General features: G+C 43.3%; 1 protein-coding gene across 2 annotated transcripts in view; it reads left to right on the top strand.

Moving 5' to 3' along the window:
* Window positions 1–9,058: 9,058 nt before the first annotated feature.
* Window positions 9,059–21,779, top strand: part of LOC146822033 (uncharacterized) — a 274,413-nt gene continuing 261,692 nt past the window's right edge. For both annotated transcript variants that reach the window (XM_085613144.1, XM_085613143.1), the window contains exon 1: window positions 9,059–9,230. In XM_085613144.1, coding sequence (XP_085469270.1) covers window positions 9,087–9,230 — 144 coding nt within the window. In that variant the 5' untranslated portion in view covers window positions 9,059–9,086. The remainder of the gene's footprint in view (window positions 9,231–21,779) is intronic.

Here is a 21,779-nt window from a genome sequence, read left to right as displayed (position 1 = left end):
TCTTTAGTGGAGTAAGATCTTTTATTGAACGGACGCCTTTTGGTTTAAGGAGGTTTTCCTCGTTTGGTTCTTCACCTTTTTCTGCTGGTGGTTTTATTTTTAGTTGTTCTTTCCTCCTTTTTTTCCACTAGGTATTTTAACATTCCTAATTGGCTGTCCAGCATCTGATCAGAATTTTCCGGGATGTTCCCAAGATGGGCAAGAACTGATTCCAGAATTCTTTGTGGGGTAAATAGAGCTTTAGAAACCGGGGTATTTTCATTTGATAATCCCGTAGTCTTTAAAAGTGAAAAGTCTGGTGAATGAGAAAGGGATCCTTCTGGATCGAATGATTTTTGTGGGGTACTGTTTTGGATTATCTGTGACTCCTTTGGTACATCCTTGTAGAAAACCAAGTCCTTGATGTTAATGTCTGGACAGGTGACATCATAGTCTAGAGTTTGCTGTACTTGATGTATTACTGATTTTGTTGGTTCGAAAATTGTGAGGTTACTAGTTAGTTCTTCCAAGAGTCTAGAGTTACAGTTTGTCTCTACCTCCAAAGCTTTTTGATTTTGAGTGAGATCGATAGTGTCGACTAGTTTCTTTTCCTCATCGAATTTCATTCCATTTTGTTGGTCTCTTTGCATTTCCCCCTGCTCAATTGTACTTTGTTTTGTAAAATATTTAGTTATTCGAGGGGTCAGTAGGGCATTTCCTAGTCGGACCGACTTCTCGGCACTCCTTCTATTGTTTGTTCCATTCCCAGTCTTTTCATAAAGATTGTTCGTGATCTCAGTTTTTTGTATGCCATTTAACTGTGTGGAAACTGACTGGATTTTTGAGTATATATTTGAATGTGTAACTGTGGTTTCTTGAAAGATGATCTAGACGTAGAAGGTAATGTTAGAAGGCAGTCAATAGGTAAAAGCTGACAGGTGGAAGTCGGCTGGATGAAACAGTTGTCGAGTGGTGTTTGGAGGAGGACGTGTTTGTATTGCTCACTGCTTTTCAGTGCTCTTCACTACCCCACCTAGGGGTGAATTTGTCCCCCGCCAGGTAATAGAGCCGCAAAGTTACACCATAAATACATTCTTCAAATAAAGGTGTGTGGTCATAGGAGGCAGCACAAGCAAGATAAGGGTTGGGGGCATTCATGCAATATAATAATGAGGCACAGCGCAGCCGCTTTCCTCATTGCCCTCAGCCTCCGATATTTTTGCTCATAAACAGTGAAGCACAGTGCGCAAGCATTTATAAGAACTTAGAACTAGGGAATGACATATTCAAGCATGGAGCAAGGCCACCCACTCTTTCCCTATGAGTGTAGGTTAATCTTATTTATTTATTTTATTTTTAAAGTTTTATAGAGCGCGAACCAGACCCAAGCTAGGGTATCAGAGCGCTTTACACAAGGCATACGGTGAAAACATTCAAAAGGGGAACATTGCATATAAAAAGACATACTCCGAAAGTGACAAGGAGTAACAGCATTGAGAGGACTAGTTCTAAGCAGTAAAACCATTCAAAGTTTGTGTCGGTTTTCACTTCATGTGGCAGCATTGGGAAGAAATGCTCTTCCTTTATTGCCCAACAAAATATATACATAAGAACCTTAGACTGGAGAACAGTGACAACATCAACTCTATCAGGATTTATCTCAAACTTTTTGGAGCAAACAGGGACAGTCCTAATTGAGAGCCTAAACAATACAACAACATATTATGTTATCATTCCACCATTTATGAGTCAATAACAGTAATTGCATTCTCCCTTATATTGAGTCCTGCCTGTTGCCTCAAGGCTGTTGTATACATTCTTGCCAATACATACTACACCATCAAATTATCTCCCAGTGCCCGCTTCATCAAACAGTGACCTTTTCTTTCTTCTTTTACCAAGTATGAAGTCGTTTTTAATGATGTCATGACTTAAATCGTGCTCAGATACCACTTACTCTGTCACTGAGAATTGTGTAATACGCTGATGCTCTTTTTAAAGGCTGTAGAGAGAGCCTTGAGTGTGCCCGTATTAACCTGTAAACTGGTTGAGTGGTGGACCTTCCCTCCATCAATTTAAATTCACACCAGGCCATGATCTGAATTATTACATGGAAGTATGCAGCACTCATGTGTATTTCGATTAACAGTGTGTGTCATCAGAAAATTATCTACTGGAAATGAGGAATCGTGGCGATAGAGTAGTATGCATATTGGCAGTGACTAAGATGAGCATGAATACATGCATTGATGGTGGAATAGAAGTGCATTGCCCCTTACCACGATTTGTTTCAAATATCACCAAAGGACTCATACAAAAGGTATATGTAATTCATATGAATCCAGCCCGGGACGAATTCACTATAATGCTTACTGCCTCTCTTCACCCTTTTTTGGTTCCCACCAGCCCAACTCCAATCTTCTACTCCCTCTGACCTCAGTCCTACTTCATCTATGGAGCTTATCCCCATATACAAAATCGCCATGAGCCTCAGCTGATACTTTCAGCCCACATACACTGAAACCCTTGGTTCTCTCTTCTAAGGTGCTTCTTTGCCTAAAATCTCAATTCAGTCACTCCATCTCAACTTAAAATTACCCCGAATGCATCAATAGTTCAGTTGTACTTCCCATACTGAAGAAAGTCAACACCAATCCTTCTCTTCCTCTGTTGTCTACTCTCCTTACTACTTTTCTTCTCCAAGATACTGCAACTCTTTCTAATCAGGCATCCAGGACATGAACTCAACTGAAAACACACTCTCTCACATGTCCAATTCCCCACTGAAGAAGGTCCTTGACTTTGTCATCAAACTCATATGCAACAGATCAAGGCACACACACCCTACTCCCTTTCAGCTAAAAACAGGGCATTCTATAAAGTACTGAAAAATATATTCAACCAGATAACCAAGGCAGCATACTAACTTGCTCCACCCTCCAGGAATTTGCAATCCGTCAACCAGAACTTGCTGATTACACGTGAGCTAACTTGTGGAGAATCCAGATTGAGAACTGTCTACCTTCTCGCCCCCATTACTGGAAGACACACTGCCCCCAGGGATGGTCAAAACAACCCTGAAATGCCATCGTATGAGTCTGGAACCAAAGAACAATTCATGAAGCACACTATGACAAAACTGTAAATAGATGCACCCTGTAAATATACTATGAATCATTGTATTATTGATTTTTTCTCTGAGTTTCTGTCTTATTGTCTCTATCACAAAAAAGCTTATGTCTTCAAATCTTCAATCACCTCTCATGTTTATGAACTCCACCATAAATAGCTATCTGCATGCAGCAATGTGATCATATGTAAGATATTTCTGGTTCAAATGTCATGCAACTTGTTCCTAAATAAATAACCACACATACGTGCAGTGGTATTTACTAGTCACAATTTCAAAAGCTCTATTACCCACAATGGTCCGGCCCATAAAAATACTCACACCAAAATAAGAAATAAAAATTAATGGCCTTGTAGAGTTGTAGCCACATGGGTCTATTGTTTACAGCAAGAGGAGAATGAAAAGGTAGGGAACGCCACAGATCTAGAGCATTTGAATGGAGGATTGGAGAGCAAAAGCAAAGTCAGAGGTACATGACTTTGAAGACTGGGAGCAAGGCAAGGAACAATAAATTCGCTAACCGTGTTAGAGCACTCATTGAACTTAGAGAAAGACTTAGGCCCTCATTATAAGTGGGCTGTAAAATAGCAGCCCCTGTACAAACGTCTGCTTACAAAGAAGATGTTAATTTATGTTTTACAGACTTAATTACATCTAGTAATTACCGGGTGCAATAAAGTCCATCACCGGGTGGTAAATTTCGGCAAGTCAACCCTGTTGGAATTTAACCTCTGCAAATTGCCTGATAATTACTGAAACATGCAGATTTTGGTGTTGTAAGAATGTATATGGTATTTCTATTGAGCGTACCTAGCCAAAAGGCAGTGGCGTGCTTTACAGGGTCAAAGGCAAGCTTAAAGTCAGTGAGTAATAGGAGAGGAAGCTGAGTAGTGGCCAATTAATGGATTGTGATGTGACAAAATCTGCATGCTGTTCCCCACTACAGAATACTTGTAACAGGTGCTATTTACGAAGTGCAATAACTATCACACTAATCACCATTCTCACTCATAATCGTAGTAGGATATTTAGAGGCATGTAGTGAAGGGACATCCACTAAAAATCAGTGAATGCCGTGTGTGCCCACCTCTCGGTTACCCTGCCTCCCATAGAAAAAACACAGATTTCAATGGAGGAATCTCAGCAAGCTCTATATCAGAAATATACTGCTGGCGGGTCGCCCACTGGAGTGCAGGCAGTCGCTACTATGGAGTTAAAGTTAGGAAATAGATATATTTTGGTTTGCTTATAACTTTGGAGACGTTTGACAAATCTTCATGAAACTTTTAAAAAAATGTCAGCTTGTTACTTGACAGTTTCGAGGTGATCCATCACTTGGGGCTGAGAAGAAGAAGGAGTCGCAAACCGTAATTCCACTATGCAATTTCCATAGGGATCTTTGAACAACATGACAGCCATAACGGGTGAACTTAATTACACCAAATTTGGAAGAAAGCTAGATGTTTACCCATAAAGCATTCTTTTAGTTGAAATTTGTTCAGTAGTTTTTGAGGTTCAAAATTTAGATATATTGAAAGTTTGAATGAGCGGGACTCCAGCAGGAGTCCAGCGGGCACGCAACTTCTACAAATAGAGCAATCAGATTTTTCTTCCTGTCGGCAAATTCACTCCAATGGGAGTGAGACGCTCCTATGAGCCCCACAGTAGCTTACGCCATGGTTGTCTGGCAGCAAAATGAAGAAAAATATTGGAGCTGCCATTACAGGACATTGGGAAAAGGTTCTACATTTAAAAAAAGGGTGCTGCGCAGGGGTGAATGTCCTTGCGTGCAGGGGGGGTGGCTGCCCACGGAAAGTTGGGCACAGGGCCAGGGGTTAACATAGTTACGTATGGTAATAAAATGTTATTGTACATTAAAGAAAACTTATAAATCCACTGAAAAAAATAAAAGTTAAAGAGACATTATAGTTAGGCATGGTAATGATATCATACTTAACATGATAAAAAAAAACTAAGAAATTAACTGAAAAATTCAAGGGTTAAAGTGATGTTATAGTTAGTAAAAACGTCAGTTAAACCTAGCAATTTAAACTGAATAAACCAAAGGGATTTATCAGTTATAGTTAACTGAAGTAACTATAACTCCAACTCTCGCGTTGCACTGCTTATGATGTCACATATTACATCACTCATGGCATGTTCTATGACATAATTGATAACATCAATGATAACATCTGAAAATACATCATTGATGACTACACTGCACATTGCAAGGGCGCGAGGTATAGTTACTTCAGTTAACTATGTCTATACATATATTACCAAGTGGCGGTTGCCACTGGGTGGTTATAGTTAGGTCTGCATTTCTATAGGAAAATATTTTCTTGGTTTGCTAATAACATTGGCACCATTTAACGCTTATTCATAAAGCTTTCCAAAGATGTTTTTGAAAAGGGCTACAGCCCAAACGGATGAACAGAATTACACCATATCCGACAGGAAGATAGATGTTGTTCCAGAAGGTATACTTTTGTGATTTGGTGTAAATACGTTTAGTAGTTTTTGTGCAATTAAGGTTAATAAATATTGTATATCTGGAAGGTTGGGTTTGTCAGAGGCTCCCAAGAATCCAGCGGTCTCACACATTTAAAAATGGAGCCATCTGATTGTTCAAGAGAGTTTTCTCTCTCAGCGTGTGTCTTGCTCCCGCGAGACCTGCATGAGCTCGTGCTCTGATTGGCTGGCTGCAACACGAAGAGAAATGTTGCAGCCGCAATTTCAGGACACGAGGACTTGGTCCCTATGACCTGAAAATCAACCTCAAAATATTTGATCTGTTGGCCTATCTCTTCCCAAATGACTGGGTCTCGCAGTAAGGAGGTGTGAAGATGCCAACTCCGGGGTCACTCTCTAAACCCTGGTCCACACTGTCAAGAAGCCACGCATGATCAGAGACAGCGATTGCTCCGATCTCTACAGAGTGCACCCTAGTAATTAGTTCATTTCTCATTAGAACAAAAGAAATGCGGGAGCGTGTCTGGTGAATGTGAGAGTAGAATGCGTATTCTGTATCAAGGGTGGGCAGTTCTCACCAAGCATCTCTTATACCGTTGTCAAGAAGGGATTTCCTCAGGCTTCTGGAAAAGGCCCCAGCGTGAGTCTCTCGGCCCTCCTCCTTGTCTCTCTGCGGGTCCCTTATCACATTAAAATCCATGGTCAGGACAATCTCCCCTTGAGCATCATTATGGGCATACACTGTGGCTAAAGTGACAGGGTGACCACACGAGGTCCCGAAGAGGACCAGGTATCTGTCCTTGCTCACTGCCTTGGTGTCAGAGACTGTGAAGGTAAGGTAACATTTTAGAAAGATTGTGACGTCCATTTGTTTAGCAGGGTGAGGTATCAGGGGATCTCACCTTTCTCCTAGCAACTGTAGATAGATTACAGAATGGAACATAACAGATAATACACACAACATACCAGAAATACTAACAAATAATATAGTTACCAAAATGAGTCTGAAAAAATGAAGTGCAAACAGAACAAAGTAAAAATGCAAAACACTACATCATCTCCCCTTCATAAAAGAAAATTACGATAAATTATAATCATGACAACGTGATGGCAATTTAGTGACTCTCTTATTGAGAACAGGTTCTGACATATATGAATCAGTCATGTGTGAAAACTGTGAACACTGGGATGCAGATGTTTGAGAAACAGGGGTTGACAGCATAGATTCAAAAGGTGTGGTCTGTTCTTTGAGTAAACTCTGTGAAGCAACTCTAGCAACAGGAGGCAGAACTGACAGATGAGTGGATGTCAGAACCTTTAGAAACGTTGATATTAGGAGACATATCACAAGAACATAACTCAACTGACTTAGAGGTGCTGGCCTCATAAAGAATAGAATCACCAGCAACGGGGGTATGTGATCTCAAATAAATGTCTTTCTGAATAGCTGAGATAGGTACCAAATTGTTTTTATTCCACCAACCCCTCCCTTGCAAAAGAATGGAACCTCTACTAACCTGCTCAATTTTACAAGGAGAAGAGTAAACAGACTCGCCTTTCTTGACCTTCACAGGTTTCTTAGTCAGAACCCATGGCCCAACCACAAAATCTGTTTCAGTTACATGCTTAGTACAATCAAAATAGAGTTTCTGTTGTTTTTGCTTCAACAAAACATCTCTAATCACCATAGTGTCATGTGTTTCAACCCCATCATGACAATCAAGCCATGAAGGTAAAATTTTGGATCTAAACTTTCTCCCTTTTAACAATTCAAAAGTGCTGAAGCTTTTTAGTACTAGTAAAGGTATAAGCAGTGCACGGAGAACGTGTATGTATTTTTTATGACATGTTTATTAAATTATAATAGCCTGGCGTACAGCTAAATCTGCCTTGCCAGGCCTAATAAAATGTACTTGAATGCACACGCTACTAAATATTATATATAACATTACTAATGTGTACAGAATTACACGTGAGAAATCAATATGCATCTCCTCTTAAGTAGAACTATCGAGGATTATCATTCTGCAAATCTTCTACCCCCAGGGTTCATTGGGAAAAATTGTTTCCGATACTATAACTGTGATTGTTTGTTATGAGAAGTTAACAGCAACAGGTTTGCTCTACAAGAACTCAACTGTAACGTTGAACATACTTGTGACAGTCTGACTGACTGCTGCCTTGTGGGTTTTGTCAGACATGGTAGCCAACACCAAATGCCTTGCCTACCTTAATTGTCTGTGAGATTACATGTACCAAAATACCTGGCTACAGACTTTAACACAGTGTAATAATGGCCCGTTCTCCAAGTACTATGGCATTCAACATATTCTTTAAACAACACATTTCAGTCCTGATGCATTTGTCATAACTTTTCATAATAAACAGAGCAGACCTGCAGCATCTGATGTAACCCACCTCAATTTACCAATTGACCCATAGCCTTTATTATTAGCTTGGGAGAAGTGTGGCTCAATGGTTAGAGCGGCAGACCTCAATGCAGAGCACTGGTCTGGGACCAGGGTTCAATTCCCGTTGCGGCAGGGTCTCGGGCTATAAATTCTGCAGACTGGATATTCTCACCTCAGTGCCTATTCTAATCTTGGGTCCCACGCTGCAACTCTGGGCAATAGCTTGCTTAATCTCCACAACGGCCCCAACAGCGCTGTGATGCCTGGCCTCACCATGGGGGTGCCCAGGAGTGGACACCTCACACGGAAAGCCAGGAAGGGTTCCTTCAGCGGTATGAGTACAGCGCTGAGATACCTGTAGTGGTCATCGGCGCTATATAAATACATTTACATTACATTTACATAACCAAAGTGGGCCTACTGTATTGAGCAAAAGCGCTCCCACAGGCAGCAATCAGTCAGACTGTCACAAATATGTTCAACATTACAGTTAAATTCTTGTAGAGCAAACCTCTACCCCTCACCAACCCCCATTTTTTTTCAGAGGGACCAACAAACACCTTTGCATACTAAGGTGATCTACAGGGTCAATGTGACAAAATTCCTATTAAAAGGCAGAGTAATTCAACCTTATAGGCCTATTGGCTTTAATGACTTTTTTCTCAAGGAACGCGAGGCCTACAGTCTTTGCTGTTAACTTCTCACAACAAACAACCTCAGTTATAGCATCGGAAACAATTTTACCCAATGAACAATGAGGCCTATATCTTTGTCCCCATAACAAAACCAGGCATTCTCTAAGCTTTCGGACAAAGCAAAAAAGGGTAAAGCAAGCATTCTTTTCCAGTGTAAGCAAACATGTCCTGCTCATTGCTCAACCAAAAGCTCGTAGAGAAGATCGACATACTTCCTCTCACTACAGTTTCTTAAAGCTATTTGTCTGATCAGATAAATTACAAATCAAATAAACTGTGCCTGTGTGTAATAATAAACTGCAAAATAAATAATACAAACGGCGGCCGCTAGAGGGCAGTGATGTCGGCTAAAAGACGTGTGTTTAGAATAGTTTCACTTTCATTTCTCAGTCAAAAATGTCCTATCGGATGAGTTATATGTGGCAAAGAAATGAAGGCGCGTTCAACAAGGCTTCTGGCAGCACCAAGGAGAGAGGTGGGCTTGGAACCCCCTCTGCTCAGCACCGCGATGGGCGGCAGACGGAAGGCAACCCCTCAGAGGTAAGGGCAGGGTGGAGGAGGGGGGAATGCAGTCCGATTTAAATGTGACATTCCGCTGACGATCGGCTCGCTGGGTGGTTTATTTGACCCTGCACTAATTACTAATTGTAGTCCACACATGGCATTCTCTCAAAATGTGACATTTATTATCAATGCACTCTGTGCTGCGGCAAATCAGAATTTTGAACGAGAACTTAATTTTCCATCTCCCTAAAAAGCACTTCCGGGTACATTCGCCACGCCTGTTAACTTTCAGCGATCGCCGCTAGCTCGGGGTGCTGAATCCCTGGTGACGGGAGGGGACAGTTTTATAGCAGCCAGGGGGCCCCAGGTATCTGCGACCACAGCTAGTCTGGTTGCTAGCAAGCAGCCTTTTAAATGCTGGGATTTTGAGCCTGAACTACGTGCAAAACTACAGGTCCCAGAATGCAAATACCTTAGTTTATAAAAACCAGAGATGCCTGAGGGTTTCACTTCCGGTACGGGTTCGCTTAGCGGCAGTCATTGCGCATTTGCGCAGTACCGCTGTGTTTTCCTTGGAACGTGATTGCATTTTTACCCCCCTCTTTTCATTATAGTTATAACAAGCATTTTTAATGCAATCGGTCTCACATTAGTGAAAGTTAGACCTATAGGCGGTGCAAATTACACTTCTGTTTTGTTTGCAGTGATTGTTTGGCCTTTGTAAAGAGCTAGGAAGGAAAGGGGATGGAGAGGAACCAGTGGAAAGCAGGGGTGGTACCAGTAGTGATGTAAAAGAAAGAGGAAAGATGGATTTTGTGCACATGTAAAGTGCCCCTTTAGCACTGCAATTGCACCACTGCATGACAGAAAAGGAAGATTACACACGGGCGAGCACCTACCGAATATTGTATTTAATCTGTATTGTTAGTAACTTTGTAGATATAAAACTATAAATATGAAATGCCTTTTATGTATATGTAAGCTTTTCACCGGCCTTTTGGAATGTGCAGGCGGTAAGAGCGGAGTTGAATGGATAACGACCAAGGGTCAGAGAGCGAGTTGGGGGGGTGGGGGTGGTGCCAGTGAGACTTAGCGGGTGACGGCGTGTAGTGAAAGCAAACCGAGGCAGATGTTCTATGCATTGGGACGTTACAGAGAGGGAAGGGCGGTCGACGGGGAATGTAACTAAGGAACGGGTGAGGCAGGGTTGGATTGGGATAAAAAAAAAAGAGGCCCATGTATGCGGATTGCAAGCAAAGTTTTGTGAAAAGAAAGGGGGTGGTGGGCATGTTTTATTAACTTCGCTTCGATAAAAAAAAAATGCACAGGTTAGTTCACACTGCTGAGCCACACATGAATGCAAGTGAGACCACTTCTGCTCAGGCCCCAGCCCCACTCAATCAGCATACATTAATGGGCTGTCCCAGCGAGAGAAAGGGAGTGTCCGCCTCTAGAATGGTCACTCTGGGACCCACTGGGCCACTTGCGGCATCCTAACATTACAGACAGCCCCCAGGCTGCCCAAAAAAGCAGCCCACAGCTGGAACTTTGCTACCGGCCCTTTGGCCATTTCTCGAATGCCCGCCTTACCAATCCAACACTGGGGTGAGGGGAATAGGGTGACCAACCGTCCGTAAATTTCACGGACTGCCCGTACTTTGGGCCTCTTGTCCGTAAGGGTTTCTTCCACGGATGCCTTTTGCCTGTAATTTTAGACATTGAGGTGAGCTGCCCCCTGCAAGCAGCCTGTATCTCTCACTGCAGGGGCCAGCTCATGGTCCTGCTGTGATCTGTGGCCTGCAGCAGCCCCTCCCCGACCTGGCACAGACTATCAGGTCCATTATCATTCTGTATGTTGGCCTAATTATCACATACAGAATGATAATGGGCGCCTCTGCCCAGTGACAGAAATTTGGATCTGGTGTTTTTTCGGGCAATAAGCACGTCCAAGTCCCAAATTTGGGGTAAAAGGCCGCTTTATTGGACAAGTAGGCAATACAATATATAATTGCATACAGATCATAATACAAACATGTTCCAAACTAACACCCTCCCGCCCCAAAGCAATATCCCCGTAGCAACTATTACCCAACCTTGTTCGGCCCAATCCTCCTCCCCAAACCCCTATCTCCATCTCCTGCCTACCTCTTGCCTCCAACTTCTCTCCCTTGCTTCCCTCTGTCCAAAGCTATTCCTAATGCCCCCAACCCTTCCTGCCTGTATTGATCTCAGTCAACTCTGCCACCTGTCCAAGCGACAACCTCCAAAAATAACATTTATTGAGAAAATTTTTACATGCATTAAAGCAGTAAAAATTTATAATGCCAGGGTGGGAGGGCGGGCCAAAATTCGTTTTCCTACCTCACCGTGGACAGAAAAAGTGCGCCACATGGAATGTTAACGCCCGAGGCTCGCACTGATAAGCCCCAGCCAATCACGATTGCCTAACTGTCCTAGGGCCATCCAATGTGCCCGAAGCTGCCCGGGGGTGTACACTCTGCGAGTGCCACCCCCAAGAGCCGCCATCGGGCAATGAGCACGTCCAAGTCCCAAATTTGGGGTAAAAGGCCACTTTATTGGACAGGAAGGCAATACAAGATATATTTGCATACAGATCATAATACAAACATGTTCTAACTAACACCCCCCGCCCCTAAGAAATATCCCTGTAGCAACTATTACCGAACCTTGTTCGGCCTAATCCTCCTCCCCAAACCCCTATCTCCATCTCCTGCCTACCTCTTGCCTCCAACTTCTCTTCCTTGCTTCCCTCTGTCCGAAGCTATTCCTAATGACCCCAACCCTTCCTGCCTGTCTTGATCTCCTCCAACTCTGCCACCAGGAAAAACCCTCACTCAGGCGTTTTTCCTGTCTCCCCTCATTTACCGGGAATTTAAAAGAAAAGGACGTTTGCCATCAATTATAAATAAAATTTGAAAGCACCACAGTCGCCAAACTGGTGAAAACTTTATTCAAATAGAAAAACAGCGCTACCTGAAAGCACGAAAATCATTCTGTCGCCAAACAGTTAATAATGAAGCAACAATAAATATATATCCAGAAAACTACCACCATAAACTAACCTAACGAAGTGTGTGTGGGGAGGGAGGGGTGGGATGAGTGAGAGGAGGGGGGTGGGGAGGGAGGAGAGAAGGGAAATAATGTTAGTTAATAAAATATTTGAAAAAACAGTTATGCTCTGAAAAAACTTCCACATTAGCGCTGTCGCTTCAACAGCATAAATTCAACACCATGTGTGTAAATCCAAAATCTTAGAAATCATTTCTTTTATGTTTAAAATATAAAAAGACAAATGCACACCATCATGCCTAAAAAACTGGTAATCTTCTTTGGTAATCTCATCATGAGCCAACCAATGTATACCGTTAATGAAACAAAAACGTTGAAGCTCTCGATTTACTTTCCTTCTCGCTCGTTCAACGGCAGTAAATCTGTCCGCCCCTCCCCAGATTCTGCGAGGCATCAATGCGGTCAGTATGAGTTGTGTGTTAGGCCAAGACTTTGAAAAAAGTTCCAAATCTGTTTTCATCTCTATCAAGAGCCCCAACCCAGACAATTGCACTAAATCATTTTCCCCCAGATGTAACATGATCACTTCTGGTTTGTTTTTAGCGGATAACTCACTCATTAACGGCATGAGTTGCCCCCATTTCATGCCGCTGATTCCCCACCAAGATTACACCACTTCTTCAGAAGAGAAACCCAAATTTTTCCCGAAATGCAGTTTTTCCGCTTGTTTGGCTGCCCACTTGATGAATGAGTGACCAATAATCCAGACTTGGTGCTGTGACATTGCCAAACCTGCCACCAAACCTGAAAAGAGAAAAACAATGAATATCCCCAATATTAACTGTCCTGGTCCAACTTCCTAATATAGCATAAACAACAATCTGAGGACCAACGCCCCAATTTTTTAACATCGTTAACAGAAAACCCCCATCTTGCTGCTTCTGAGGCTGCCCCAATGCGGAATGAATGTGAACCAAAATTGGTTGGATCCTTTCCAATTCTCCTTAATGACTTCCGCAATATTGATAACAATTGTGAGGCTTTTAGTTGAGATCCATTCCGATGCCTAAAAATAAAGATTAAAGTTGCACCTCCAACTGTCTAACCATGCTTGTATAGGGCATAGAAGACCGCCTATAGCCTGCAGAACTACTTTTGAACCTTTGCCTGTTTGGTCAGTTTTTGAGTGTTCCAGAAAAATTTCTATATTTGAATGCACCAAAGATATGTTTTGTGTTTTCATGTCATCATTAATAGCAGTTCCCAACAATTCAGATACCCTGAAGGCACCAAAAAAGAGCCAAATCATGCACAATTTTAACAAATGGAATTCAAATTCGGAGAAACAAATCTCATGAAGATTGATTATTATCTTATATAACAGCTTTAGAGATATTGGCTCTCTTTTGTATAGCCCTCTCTTTTTAGTCTTTGCCCAGCCTTGCAGAATTCTCCTGCCCATTTCCCCTGCCGATGGCTCATAGCCCCAAAAGAACTTCCAGTAAAATGATATACCAGCTAGCCAAAAGAACTTCCCGTAAAATGATATACCAGCTAGCCAAAAGAACTTCCCGTAAAATGATATACCAGCTAGCTTACCAGCTATTGTAGTGGAAGAAATGGTCTTATTGACATTAAGCATAATGAACTTAACTACATCCTCTCTGCGCTGTTGTAACCCAACTCTATTGTAAAATCTATACGTTGCACCTGAGTCTAAGAACTCCAGCCAAGCTCTTCTGTAAGCCAGTTTGGTACTTTTTGCTAATGAATTTTCAATGAGTTGATGAGTATTCATATCGCCAAATTCCATATCTCGCTGGGTATCTGAGTCTTCCGTATAGCTGCTCCGGGCGCCAAACCACAGAATCTCTCCCTCTGAAAACGAGATAGGGCATCCGCGATATTATTTGCTATACCTGCAATATGTTTAACTTTGAATATAATGTTAAACTTTAAACAGCCTAGCATAAAAATTTGCAGTAACTTCCACAATCTGCTTGTCTTTAGCCTTCTGACCTTTGACTAAGTCAACTACTGTCTTGTTGTCTACATTGAATAGCACTGTTCTGTTAGCCAGTTTAGTTCCCCACACAGCTAGAGCCACTATCAATGGAAAAACTTCCAGGAAAGCTATACTTTTCTTTTCAACAGCCCACCTAGCCGGCCATTTATCTGCGCACCACTTTCCTTCCCAAAAAAGGCCGAAACCGTTGGCACCAGAAGCATCAGAAAAAAGTTGCATGTGCCAAATGAAATCGTCGTCCGGTGACCAGAGTGTTACACCATTAAAATCGGACAAAAATGTGGACCAAGCCTCAAAATCTGCTCGCATTTGCGCTTTAACCCTGATTCTATGGTGTGGAAGCTTCATAACTGACATAGAAAAACCCAGGCGCCTGCAAAAACACCTAACTGCTCGTATTACTTTACAGGCAAAATTAAGATGACATTGAGCTTCCAGTAATGTCAATTTCTCAACTGTACGAGCATGTTCCTACAGCTTAGTTATTTCTATTATTTTCTTCTGAGGTAGCCTGGCCTGCATCCTATTTGCATCTATTTCAATGCCAAGATATGTGAGGCAACAACTGGGGCCTTCTGTTTTGTCCTCTGCTAAAGGCACAGCCATGACCTGTGCAAATAGTTTGAAATCTTGCAGCGCATTTTCACATTGTTGGGAGCTGGCCTTACCCATAAATAAAAAATTGTCAAGGTAGTGTGTGACTCCAGTATGCCCTGTACGAAAAGAAAAACACCGCTGAAGAAAAGCGCTGATAGATTCAAACAATCTGCATGATATAGCGCAGCCCATGGGAAGACAAAAAAATTCCATCAAAAAAGATTCCAAGCAATGAAAAATCAGAGGGGTGCACTGGCAATAATCTGAAAGCTGACTTAGGGCCTCATGTAGGTAAATAAATTTTACCGTTTCTTAAATACCGAGCCGTACCGAATCGGTAAATTAGAATCGGTAAGTTATATGTAGGTAAAAATTCGGTAACAGTTACCGATTCGGTAACATTCGGTAATCACGAATCGGAATTCACCGAATCGGTAAATACCGAGGTGGTATTCACCTAATCGGTAAATACCGAGGTGGTATATACCGAATCGGAAAATACCGAGGATACTACCACCTTCCCTTCACTAAGTAGCTAATATCATAATTATGCTATAATAGAAGGTCCCTTAGGCTTGAATAGGGGACCCCATACCTCAAAAATCAGCTTAGTGAAATCACATCACAGGAGCCTTCTCGCAGGAAGGCTCGTCTTCGGTCTGAATAATAAACATGATGTCTGTGACATGAAAAGCACCAACTTTCAGGTATTTGCAGCTGCGCGTGTGTCATGGCTAAATAGTGGGTCGAACAACCTAGAGTGGAAAACATGCATTGTGTAAAATTCCAGACTGTGTGTCACAGCATGTACAGACCAAGGTCGCTGCGCAGAGCTTGGGATGGTAACAACAGATTGCACTCGTCTGAAGGAAGTCTCGAGTCAGCAGTTTATTCAAGAAAGAACATGTAAACGCAGTGTCGTGTGCAAAGACAAAAAGATGGCTACATAACATTCAACGTGGTTATGCTAACTGAACAATGTATGTACGTATTCAGGGAGAACTCACTACACGCCCCCTTGAGCGAAGCAATATGTAATAGGCAAGAAAAGAGAGAACGCAGAGTTCAGTTTCGTCAGAGCAGAACAAGGCGTAACCAATGCAGCGCCAAAGTCCTAAAGTCCAATTAATTGCAGCATAAAATTCCAAAAAACACAATGCAAGTATAGTAAAAAACTCAAGCCGACCATCAGAAAGAGAAATAAAAGAAATAAATGTTGCGCCAGGGTGCTGTCCAGTAGCACAGGCGCAATGGACGACAATCCAGTTAATCCATGAATGTATAGGCAGCATATGTGGCCACGGCTTCCAACAAAAAATCGTTTGCAGGGCCACTGAAAGTCTCAGCCATCCAATTAAGTAAAGAAAAGGAACATACGTGTTCTCCAACCAACGGAGCCTCTAGCACAATCAGAGGGCACCCGGAATGTTCCTCCAAATAGCTCATAGACAAGAAGTCGTAGGCTGCCGCGGAGATGTCCCAATTACCCAGGATACCATGCGCCGCACCACACCATATGATCCGGACACCAGAACAGGACAACTCGTGAGACACTAAGGGCCTCATCAGTCGATCGAAATCCGGCACCGGAGACACCATGTTGGTCAAGCACAAATCCAGAGGCCATTCAAAGGGACAATCCAGGCAGTGAAATACAGGTTGTACGCAGGTGAAGTAGGAATACCTGAAGGATAATCCATAAGCCAGGCTCAAAGTCGCCAATGGCAAAGTACCATAGAAGTCAAGCATCCTATCACGAAGAAGATGCAGACGGGACAGGTGCTCGTGTGGCACAGAAGGAGCAGCCATTCCGGAGTATGAAAAGGAAAAGCAGCACACCTGCCACTAGCGCCAGAAGCAGCGGGACACCTCCAAAGATGCTCGAGAAAAGTGAATGAACAAATGCCGGAATTACACCAAAAAATAGTTTGGAAAGAGGTCACGAGACCCGAGGCCACATGTTTAAAAAAAGTGAGCCAGGCCGGTCGTGGACGAGGCATTGAAAATAGTTTGGATCAAAGAGCCGAAATGCAGGGGGAGGTCAGTATTCAGAGGCGCCTGTACCTCAGTGCGCGTATTAGCAACGTGAAGGACAAATGTTTCACGAGAGGAAGTCAAAGGCACCTCTTTGTGGGACAATAGCGCTCTATTCTGCTCAACTTGTTGAACTCTGCTTTCAAGGTTGGAATCGAAGGCCAGATGGAAACATCCAGCCGCACATGCGGGGGTGGAAAAAGAACAGTATTGCAGCAGACAACTTTATGCGAGACAGTTATGTACGGGATTCCCACTCACATCCCGCAGCAAGCTTCATTATTCAAAATTAAATAAATACCGTTTGCAAGCAGAGTGTAAGAAGGTGTAATCACAGGCACTGGGAAACCTCGTAGGACGCACGCAAAATTCGGGGCTTGTACATTGCATGCGCCGTGTACTTGCATGTGCCTATTGTCTCATGTATGAATCCTAGAAGAGAGAGTGCTTAAGCTATTATCTATAACGGCTAAAGCCTTCTCCATGTTTGCTTGGTCAATATCTCTCAATCTGGAAGCCGCCTCACTGTGCGACAACTTGCAGACTTCGTTGTAAATAGCATACGCCCACCTTTTGGTTCTGCCACCCACTGGACCATTCACAAAATCATTCAATTCGGTATGCACATTGATGGAGTGGGTGGACTTCCTGATCCTGTAGATGTGCTCTGTGTCAGCTGGTGGACAGAGTGGGATGTGTGTACCATCAATGCAGCCAATGAAATGGGGGAACTGTGCCATGTGAGAAATGTCTGATTTTGTTTTCTGCAGTGCAGCCTGTGTGTTGTGGAAGCTGATGTAGTGGTGCATTCTCTGCATCATGGCATCCAGGAAATTCCTGAAGGAACGGGACAGGCAACTCTGGGATACCCCACCCACCGCAGCTGTCACCACCTGATAACTGCCGGATGCCAACAGATGTGGGCTGCAGGGCACCTGCACATGTGGGGGTATGGCGTGCGCCCTTCTTATTGGCTGGTCCAGGAGTGGGTGCAGGTCCCTGATTAAGTCCATGATGGTTTCGGGGTGTGGCCTGTACCTCTCATGTATCTCTGCATCAGTCAGCTGGAATAGTGTGATGCGCTGTCTGTGTATGCGTTCCTCCCGTCGCCAAACCCTCAGTCCTGCTGCCTGTAGACGTAGGCGCCTTGCAATGACGTACATAGCGGCCAGGTTGTCCACGCTGTTGCATTTTGGGATTGCTTATCTGCACTGTTGATGGTTACCACCTGCTTTCAATCCGTGTTAATTACCGACTCTTATTTACCGATTTTCTGGGATTTCTTAATTACCGAGTGCTCCTACATGTCATTTTAATTTTTACCACTTCATGTTTACCACTTCATATTTACCGATTCGTTAATTATGTATTCGGTAAATCTGAATCGGTATTTTGGAATTCGGTAAATATGAATCGGTATTTACCGCCTCATATTTACCGAAAAGTGGTTTTTGGACTCCTACATCTCACTTGTCTGAATACCGGTCGGTAACGGCATATTTACCGAAAATCGGCCGTTACCGACCGGTATTTGGCTACCTACATGAGGCCCTTAATATCACATTTGGCGAACTCTGAATTCTCCCCTGTGTTCCTTATCATTGCTAAAGTCGAATCTATTGATGCAAATTGTACCATGGTCTCCTCCCTCGCAATAAAATCATTGACTGAATGACCTTGGGGCCATGATAGGTGCTGGATCATTCTAAATTCGGCGGGGAATGTAACTAAGGAATGGGTGAGGCAGGGTTGGATTGGGATAAAAAAAAAAGAGGCCCATGTTTGCGGATTGCAAGCAAAGTTTTGTGAAAAGAAAGGGGGTGGTGGGCATGTTTTATTAACTTCGCTTCGATTAAAAAAAATGCACACATTAGTTCACACTGCTGAGCCACACATGAATGCAAGTGAGACCACTTCTGCTCCGGCCCCCTGCCCCCTGCCCCCGCTCAATCAGCATACATTAATGGGCCGTCCCAGCGAGAGAAAGGGAGTGATACCTCCGCCTATCTGCCTCTAGAATGGTCACTCTGGGACCCACTGGGCCACTTGCGGCATCCTAACATCACAGACAGCCCCCAGGCTGCCTAAAAAAGCAGCCCACAGCTGGAACTTTGCTACCGGCCCTTTGGCCATTTCCCGAATGCCCGCCTTACCAATCCGACACTGGGGTGAGGGGAATAGGGTGACCAACCATCCGTAAATTTCACGGACTGCCCGTAATTTGGGCCTCTTGTCCGTTGTCTGTAAGGGTTTCTTCCACGGACGCCTTTTGCCTGTAATTTTAGACATTGAGGTGAGGTGCCCCCTGCAAGCAGCCTGTAACTCTCACTGCAGGGGCCAGCTCATGCTCCTGCTGTGATCTGTGGCCTGCAGCAGCCCCTCCCCGATCTGGCACAGACTATCAGGTCCATTATCATTCTGTATGTTGGCCTAATTATCACATACAGAATGATAATGGGCCTCTCTGCCCAGTAAGAGAAATTCGGATCTGGTGTTTTTTCGGGCAATAAGCACGTCCAAGTCCCAAATTTGGGGTAAAAGGCAGCTTTTTTGGACAAGTAGGTAACACAATATATAATTGCATACAGATCATAATACAAACATGTTCCAAACTAACCCCCCCGCCCCTAAGCAATATCCCCGTAGCAACTATTACCCAACCTTGTTCGGCCTAATTCTCCTCCCCAAACCCCTATCTCCATCTCCTGCCTACCTCTTGCCTCCAACTTCTCTCCCTTGCTTTCCTCTGTCCAAAGCTATTCCTAATGCCCCCAACCCTTCCTGCCTGTCTTGATCTCCTCCAACTCTGCCACCTGTCCAAGCGACAACCTCTAAAAAGAACATTTATTGAGAAAAACTTTACATGAATTAAAGCAGTAAAAATTTATAATGCAGGGTGGGAGGGCGGGCCAAAATTTGTTTTCCTACCTCACCGTGGACAGGAAAAGTGCGCCACATGGAATATTAACGCCTGAGGCTCACGCTGATAAGCGCCAGCCAATCATGATTGCCTAATTGTCCTAGGGCCATACTATGTGCCCGAAGCTGCCTGGGGGTGTACACTCTGCGAGTGCCACCCCCAGGAGCCCCCATCGGGCAATAAGCACGTCCAAGTCCCACATTTGGGGTAAAAGGCCGCATTATTGGACAGGTAGGCAATACAATATATATTTGCATACAGATCATAATACAAACATGTTCCAAACTAACACTTCCCGCCCCTAAGTAATATCCCCGTAGCAACTATTACCCAACCTTGTTCGGCCTAATCCTCCTCCCCAAACCCCTATCTCCATCTCCTGCCTACCTCTTGCCTCTAACTTCTTTCCCTTGCTTCCCTCTGTCCGAAGCTATTCCTAATGACCCCAACCCTTCCTGCCTGTCTTGATCTCCTCCAACTCTGCCACCAGGAAAAACCCTCACTCAGGCGTTTTTCCTGTCCCCCTCTCCTCATTTACCGGGAATTTAACCGAAAAGGACGTTTGCCATCAATTATAAATACAATTTGAAAGCACCACAGTCGCCAGACTGGTGAAAACTTTATTCAAATAGAAAAACAGTGCTACCTGAAAGCACGAAAATCATTCTTTCGCCAAACAGTTAATAATGAAGCAACAATAAATATATATCCAGAAAACTACCACCATAAACTAACCTAACGAAGTGTGTGTGGGGAGGGAGGGGTGGGATGAGTGAGAGGATGGGGGTGGGGAGGGAGAAGAGAAGGGAAATAATGTTAGTTAATAAAATATCTGAAAAAACAGTTATGCTCTGAAAAAACAACCACATTAGCGCTGTCGCTTCAACAGCATAAATTCAACACCCATGTGTGTAAATCCAAAATCTTAGTAATCATTTCTTTTATGTTTAAAATATAAAAAGACAAATGCACACCATCATACCTAAAAAACTGGTAATCTTCTTTGGTAATCTCATCATGAGCCAACCAATGTATACCGTTAATGAAACAAAAACGTTGCAGCTCTCGATTTACTTTCCTTCTTGCTCGTTCAACGGCAGTAAATCTGTCCGCTCCTCCCCAGATTCTGCGAGGCATCAATGCGGTCAGTATGAGTTGTGTGTTAGGCCAAGTCTTTGAAAAAAGTTCCAAATCTGTTTTCATCTCTATCAAGAGCCCCAACCCAGACAATTGCACTAAATCATTTTCCCTCAGATGTAACATGACCACTTCTGGTTTGTTTTTAGCGGATAACTCACTTATTAACGACATGAGTTGCCCCCATTTCATGCCGCTGATTCCCCACCAAGATTACACCACTTCTTCAGAAGAGAAACCCAAATGTTTCCCGAAATGCCGTTTTTCCGCTTGTTTGGCTGCCCACTTGATGAATGAGTGACCAATAATCCAGACTTGGTGCTGTGACATTGCCAAACCTGCCACCAAACCTGTAAAGAGAAAAACAATGAATATCCCCAATATTAACTGTCCTGGTCCAACTTCCTAATATAGCGTAAACAACAATCTGAGGACCAACTCCCCAATTTTTTAACATCGTTAACAGAAAACCCCCATCTTGCTGCTTCTGAGGCTGCCCCAATGTGGAATGAATGTGAACCAAAATTGGTTGGATCCTTCCCAATTCTCCTTAATGACTTCCGCAATATTGATAACAATTGTGAGGCTTTTAGATGAGATCCATCCCGATGCCTAAAAATAAAGATTGAAGTTGCACCTTCAACTGTCAGAAAATCTAACCATGCTTGTATAGGGCATAGAAGACCGCCTATAGCCTGCAGAAATACTTTTGAACCTTTGCCTGTTTGGTCAGTTTTTGAGTTTTCCAGAAAAATGTCTATATTTGAATGCACCAAAGATATGTTTTGTGTTTTCATGTCATCATTAATGGCAGTTCCCAACAATTCAGATACCCTGAAGG

The sequence above is a fragment of the Triturus cristatus genome, chromosome 6 (genome assembly GCF_964204655.1).
Source record: "Triturus cristatus chromosome 6, aTriCri1.1, whole genome shotgun sequence".
NCBI lineage: Eukaryota > Metazoa > Chordata > Amphibia > Caudata > Salamandridae > Triturus > Triturus cristatus.
The sequence above is the reverse complement of the archived record's forward strand: the minus strand, read 5'-3'. Positions and strand labels throughout refer to the sequence as shown.